Below are 7,427 nucleotides of genomic sequence, written 5' to 3' on the forward strand. Positions count from 1 at the left end.
AGTTGTCACAGAAATGGATGGTGCACAAAATGTCCGTGATTGATTGTGGAAAAGATTCAGTGACTTTGATATTGAAATGTATAGAGTGTGAAAGCAGCATCTTGGCGGTGCCTCCAGTGCCTCCAGCATCCCATGTGGTGAGCTTGACCGAAAGAATAGAGAACTGTTGTGGCTGCAACCCTGGAGTTCAACAAACTTATAAACTCAAGTTTAAAGGAATTAACATGATCAATGGAATCACATGAATTCAAATGTCCTGTTCATAACATTGTGCTAAGCAATGTATTCAGATTTAAGTGCTGGTAAAGGCAGGAATTTTCCTAATGTTGGGGATTGCAAATTAATAAGTTAAAGTAAATGGTTGCTCATCTCGCTTCAAGTTTATGTGTGTACTACATTCACCTGGCTGGCATAAAAGATAATACAGCAATAACCTTTGAAGTTTGTTTTACATTTTCCCCAGGAGGGAGGGATCTATCTATCCATAACTAAAACTCTTCCGGTTTTGCGTTTTTTCTATTTGCGCTAAAACAGTACATGATAGCGCTACGGTTTTTCACCACCTTACTCACCATTCTCCTGTGCTACAAGAAGAGTGGGGGAGGTAGGGGAGTGGGGAGTAGAGGGACAGGAGGGCAGTGGGGGAAGGCGAGGAGGGATCGGGGGAGGTTGTGGATAGAAGGATAGGAGGGGGGTAGGGAGGGGAGAGATGGAGGGTGGGGGTGACTGAGGGTAGGGGGAAAGGAGAGAGAGGGAGAGGGGAAAGATCCTGGGGAGGTGAGGAAGAAGAGAGGGGGGGGGTTGAGGGAGAGGAGGGGGTAGGGAGGGAGAGGGGGGGGGGGAGTGGGGGAGGTGAGGAGGGAGAGTGGGGTAGGAGGGGGGGATAGGGGCAGAGGAGGGGGGAGTTGGGAATAGAGAGAGGGCAGTGGGGGAGGTGAGGAGGGATAGTGGCGGGGGATAGGGGGAGGTGAGGAGTGGGGAGAGCGGGATAGGAGGGCAGTAGGGAGGGGAGAGGAGATGGAGGGAGGGAGGGTAGGGGAAAGGAAAAGGAGGGAAGGGGAAAGGGAGGGATTGGGGAGGGGAAAGAAGAGGAAGAGTGAAGAAGGGGAGGGAATGCTGGGGGATGAGGGAAATGAGCTGCGCCTGCACAGTTGGGGGCTATGCGCGAGTGGTGGAATATTGCGTAGGGGGGACGGGTTGCGTAGGGGGAACGGGTGAGTGGTGGAATATTACGTTGGGGGAGCAGACCCAACGGGTCTGCACTTAGTCTAGTTACATTATAAATACCCAAACAATTTTGTGCGTTAGCCTCATTGATTTAATCAAAATATTATCAATCATATATGAGCAAAAGAAAGTTAGGAATCTTTGATTAAACTTAAGACTTTCCATGTCAAAATTTAAAGAGGTCAATTAACCTACAGAACAGCACGTCTTTGCGACGCACGAGTAAACCGGAGTACCTAGAGGAAACCCACGTGGTCACAGGAAAAATGTGCAAACTCCACACAAACAGTGCCAGAGGACAGGATTAAACCCAGGTCACTGCCGCTGAGGCTGTAACTTTACCAGCCGTAAACTATTTGACATTTTCTCCATTCAGAAAGGTAAAGCCCGAGACCAATGTGGTGTAAATTCAATCCCATCTAACATTAGAAAAAAAATGCTTATGGCATCTATCATCAAAATCATTCCCAAGAAGTGGACTTCTAATGGAACTGCAACTGCAGCTCAAAACAAAAAGAACATGCAATTAAAAGATCTAATTTGCAAAATAAATGCACTCATTGTAATCCAAAACTACGTTCAATTCATGGGTTGCAGAGGATATGAAACCACCTTGCCCTTGTTGTTTACAAAATACTGGAGGTCATTCCAGAGACGACTACAATAGCATCAATGAAAAGTTTAGAAGGGGCATCATGGGCCACCCATCTGCAAACCTGAAGAAGGATCTCGACCTGACACATCACCCATTCCTTCTCTCCAGAGATGCTGCCTGTTCCGCTGAATTACTCCAGCATTTTGTGTCTATCATTTGCAGACCACATAGGCAAAGCAATTAGCAGCTGGGACTCCCTCAGCTGTGTTGTTCTCCAATTAGTGATAATACAGTTAGGGTTGTGGGAGGAAAAGAACTGATTAGGAGGTTGTTTTAATTGTTTCAAAGTTTGCTGCCCACGACAAAGTTGATTTATGTGGAGACTGACCATTTTCATCTACCCATAGAAAGGGAAGAGTGGAAAATATTAGGATTATATCGCAAAAATGGCAAGAATATTTCTGCAATACAGCTTCAAAGAGGTTTTTGCTCCATTCCATATCTGAGGTAATCCCCCTCAATTCCAATCTAACTTTACCTCACCCTTCAGTTTGAAAACTTAGGCTTTATGAAGACTAATGATTTACATGTGGAATGAAAATGCAATTGTTTGTATCTGGACAATCGTAATGGTTGTTATGGCACGAGGTTTTAAAAAAAAAGTAAACACTATAAAAATAAAATGTAACCCATATAACTAACATACACGAACCAAGACCACGTTTAATTGCTCAACCTGCAATCCATAGCTATTTAACGCACCCATTTCTGGCACCAATAGCGATGAGTCAATGTGCCTTGTTTGTGCTAAAAATAGATAAAACAAGGGGACATGAATAATGGAGAAATATTTTGCTAAAAATAGATCTCATTGTAAGTGACTTACAACGCCACGACCTTTTCTCCTGACACCCCCACCCCCTCCTTTCCCGGTTCTTTAGGAAAAGTTAAGATTAACCGAATTCCTTGCATAGCGGAAACTGTTCAGTGCACAGAGGTGTCGGTGTTAGGATACCTCCTACATTTAAAAAGACAAGTGATTATGGCGCACCACGTTGAGCACTTAAAGAGCCGCGACTATTTATACACAGTTTACAATAAGTCACATAAAATGCCAAGGCACCATCAGACATCAGTTATGTATCTCGAGATTATTATTATTTTTAAATGGGATATAATTCAGGCGCCAATGGAAGGGAGCTCCTGCGTTCGACTTACCCCGTCTCTGAATGATGACTCGCAGTAAAGGGTTGGCAGAGGAGACCGCTTTGTGATAATTGTCATCGTTGTTGATGGGCAGCAAGTCCCCGTGGATGTCGGTATATCCCAGCAATACGTCCACGTACGGGATCTGATGGACGGCTTGAATCAGCTGGTAAAATTCCTGAAAACCCCCAACGTTGGAACGTTTTAGAGCAAATCTTCGGAATTCAGCATCGAACTGTGAGGGGAGAGAAAAAAAATGAAGAGTTTGCAGCACCTGCGTCTCTCTAAACACACGTAACCAGGCAGGCTTCCAATGTATGTGAAAATAATACACGAATCCAAAGACATTAGATTTATAATCTGCCTATTTTTAAAACCAAATCTAAGCGCAACCTTTCAAATTCTTTCTAACACGTAATATCATTAAATATGGCTCCAATATTAACAGCCAATAATGCGAATGATGATGGCGAGAAACGGGCACCGTCGCCTTCGAGTGCCCAGAGAGGGAAGAACATTGGCAGAAATATTAAATAGCCGCAATAACAAAAAAAAAACCCGTCATATTTTAACCGCTGCAAACGCCTTGGAATTTTTTTTAAGGTGAGGTTTGTTTACATCAATAGCGGGATCAATTCGTTCCGAGGAACAGCGCGGCGCAAGCAACTGTGGTCCGCACGCATTTACGGATCAAACACACGCAGTCCCTGGAAAATATCCCGAAAATAAGCGAACGATCCGTTGAACCAAGACCGTTTTGTTGCATTGCTACATAATCCGAGCTACCTTAGCTTATTATAAAAAAAAACTCGCGGCGTTTAAAAAAAGCATGCATTCAATCTAGCACTGAGGGAAATGCTGAAAGTTACATAATACATCCAGCAATTAACACCTTCTACCTTGCTCTTCACTTCGACAAGATTGTCCATAGTTCTGGCGGGCGTCCTGTGGTACTTGGACATGGTCGTCTCTCCCCCGCTGTATACGTGAACCATGCACCGCTGAAACTCCACTGCAGGTAGGTAGCTAGGTAGGTAGCTAGGTAGGTAGGTAGCTACACTGTTACAGTATCGCGCTCGCTGACTGACTCCTGCAAGAACCCACCGCTACTGCTGCGTCACTGCGCGCTGACGCCTCCCGCCTCCTGAAATTAATGAATGGCTGCTGGTGGCAGCGGGGGGCGGGGCCGGGACAGGTGTCATTGTGATGTCATCAAGAATGTTGCTGTCGAGTAACGATGGCAACAGTGGAACGCGATTGTAAAAGTATCGTTTGGAATGAGTCATTCCCAGGGATGTGTAAAGCAGGCACGGCCAAAGTCGCTTCACATGTTCAGATCGTTTTGTTAAGCTCTTCAAGTGCCTAGCAGCAGGAAATTAGCATTCATATGTCATTTCGTCATGCCTGAATCATTTCAAACAGCGACATGTAGAATGATTAACATGCTGCCCAGAGATTCATTAAAGCAAAAGTAACTGACATCTAACAACATTTTTTACAGTTAGCAATGTGACCAACTCTCAGTGAGTTAAACTTAATACACCCGCCCTCTCTCCCTCTGATTCGGTTAGGTCGCCAAATCTTGGAGCCTGTTTGATGTATTAATTTCTTTAATCAGTCAACATTATTGGTGCTCCAGATAGCGTTTTTGCCATTGGTAAGGGTCCCATTGCATGATTGGTCAACATTAATTGAAGTAAGTCTACATTACTTAAAATCCTAGAAGCATTTCCAAAAGGGAAGGTTTAGTGTGCTTACAGAAGGTGGGGATTGTTATCGAGGTGACAATGATTTGACAAAAGACAGTTGCGGATACAATTGCACACCAACATCTCTACTTCCTTAGAAGGCTTAGAAGGTTCGGCATGTCCCCAACAACTCTCACCAACTTCTACAGGTGTGTCACTGAAAGTATTTCATCGGAATGCATCACAGCATCGTTTGGGAACAGCTCCATCCAAGACCGCAAGAAACTGCACAGAATTGTGGATGCAGCCCAGACCATCATACAAACCAACCCTCACTTCCATTGACTCTTTTTATGCCTCACGCTGCCTCGACAAAGCCAGCAGCATAATCAAGGATGAGTCATATTGCCCACTGCCTCTTCTCCTCTCTCCCTTCAGGCAAACGGTATAGAAGTGTGGAAACACATGCTTCCAGAAAGATTCAGGGACAATTTAATTAAATAAACTAAACTCAACAGGTGAAGATAAACACAAAAAGCTGGAGTAACTCAGCGGGACAGGCAGCATCTCTGGAGAGAAGAAATGGGTGATGTTACGGGTTGAGACCCTTCTTCAGACTGAAAGTTACGGGGGAATGCAGCAGCAAAGAGATGCTCGAACACAAATCCACCATCATGAACGGCACCGTATATATGTTGTAATTATGAGTTCACGGCGAGCGATATACTTGACTTAAAATTACTTCCCACATCTCACTTTCCCCTAATGCCACAATCTCTTCTGATTTGCAAGCTGTAGTTGGATGTACCTCTAATTCTCCCTTTCTCTTCCACTCAACCTTATGCCTTTCTCATTTCTGAAATGCAAGAACTTCATTATGGCCAGGTAAATAGTTATATATTGAGAACAGGGAAAAAGACATTCCCAAGCTTGATTTAAACCACCCAGCTACCAGCTCATATACTGCTTTGTTTAGAGATGGGTTCTACACATTAATAATTAATTAATAATTTGTTTATAGGGACAGTGCATATTAATGAACATTTTGCATGTAAATATGCGAGATTGTAGCCAATCAGTAGCTAATTTCCGTCTCTAGTCCCAGGCAAAGGTAGGTGAAGTGTCTTGCCCAAGGACACAACGACAGTACACACTCCAAGCAGGATTCGAACCGGCCACCTTCAGGTGGCCAGCCAAACACTTAGCCCATTATGCCATCTGTCATGATGAATCCTGAGCACAAGCCAGGCAAACCGAGAGAGGAAATCCCAATTTCTCTTGGAAAAGGTTTACATGGATCCTGTTGCAGATGACTGAGCTTATGACTTTAGGGGTAGGCCAATGAAGATGGACTTATTTTGAAGAAAAATAACTTATGTGCACAAAGAGTAATTTGGCAGGCTGACCTGAAAACTTGCGTGCAATGGTAAGATGCACTATAACATGCAGCGAAAACTTTGCACAGGTACCTCTACAGCATGGAACCTATCCATAGCAGCATAGAGCAGTGCAAAGCAACATTTGTGCAATTGGAAATCCACCCATCATATCGCATTTGATGGCTGACATCTTGACTATTTTACGCATTGTGAAAGCTCAGATTTTGCCATGCAAGTTAAGCATACCACTGGTGGCAAGAATCAAGACTTCAAGACATTGGGGATGTTCAGTGTAGAGGAGGCCAACAATGCTGAATACAAGAGAACTCCAGAAAACTGGGTCAGGCATCAGAGTCATTGTTTAGATACCCCACCTCATATTCCGCTTGGGTAACTTACAACCCAACAGTATGAACATTGAATTCTCCAATTTTAGGTAGCTAACCAAATCCACATGCCTCCTCCCCCCCCCTCCCTCTCCCCCCCCTTTTCTCCCCCTTCCTCTTTCTTTCCCATGGCCAACCTGGACTCGCAACCATTTCTCCCCACCCCCGCCCTTCCCTTCCACCTACATTCCTTCCTCTGGCTTTATAATTCCCAACACTTCTATCCTTATCATGCATCTTTTATCCTTTCATCCCTGACCTTTGTCCAACTGTCTGCCTATCACCCCCCCCCCCCCCTCAGCTTTCCAGCTTTCCTTCTCCACCCCTCCCACCACAAGCAGTCTGAAAGGTCCGGACCTATCCATGTTCTCTGTAGATGCTCGTTGACCCGTTGAGTTACTCCATTACATTACTTTGTGTCTTTGTTTGTCAACCAACATCTAAGTTCCTTGTTTTTACATAACCCTCAATGGCATTTTAGACTTTATCTTGAGGCCCATCAGGTTTAGTTATCTACCCTATTCTTAGCTGGCACTCAACTATTATCAGAAGTAAAAACAACTTCAATCTTTGGAGATTTTATATTGCTTTTTCCAGAACAATAATTCCACTTCAGATGGCTTTTTTCCCCTCAAAATGTCTTGCAAGAGAAGCTTTTTTATTATTTCCTTGGGAAACTGTAATTTCAGCAATATTCTTGAGTGTTGTAATCATGAACTATACCTCACTCTGGCCTTGCTACACAGCTTTGTATATTGGATTTCTTTTCAGCTTCTGCAATCATTTCTGCATGGGTTATTATGCTTAGTCTGGAAAACCAATGTTTTTTCTTTATTTGCGGATTAAACCAATAGCAAATTTAATATAATTGAGACATTGATTGTTTGTCACATGGTCCATGTTTGTTAGTCAAAGTGTAACAAAAGATGCAACCGCACAAATCCTA

General features: G+C 43.8%; 1 protein-coding gene across 1 annotated transcript in view; it reads right to left on the reverse strand.

The window, feature by feature from the left end:
• Nucleotides 1-4,138, reverse strand: part of pard6a (par-6 family cell polarity regulator alpha) — a 55,531-nt gene extending 51,393 nt beyond the window's left edge. The window contains exons 1-2 of the mRNA XM_033036271.1: nt 3,928-4,138; nt 3,041-3,263 (exon numbers count right to left, since the gene is read on the reverse strand). Coding sequence (XP_032892162.1) covers nt 3,041-3,263; nt 3,928-4,023 — 319 coding nt within the window. The 5' untranslated portion in view covers nt 4,024-4,138. The remainder of the gene's footprint in view (nt 1-3,040; nt 3,264-3,927) is intronic.
• Between the last annotated feature and the right edge of the window lie 3,289 nt (nt 4,139-7,427).

The sequence above is a fragment of the Amblyraja radiata genome, chromosome 17 (genome assembly GCF_010909765.2).
Source record: "Amblyraja radiata isolate CabotCenter1 chromosome 17, sAmbRad1.1.pri, whole genome shotgun sequence".
In the NCBI taxonomy this organism is placed as follows: domain Eukaryota; kingdom Metazoa; phylum Chordata; class Chondrichthyes; order Rajiformes; family Rajidae; genus Amblyraja; species Amblyraja radiata.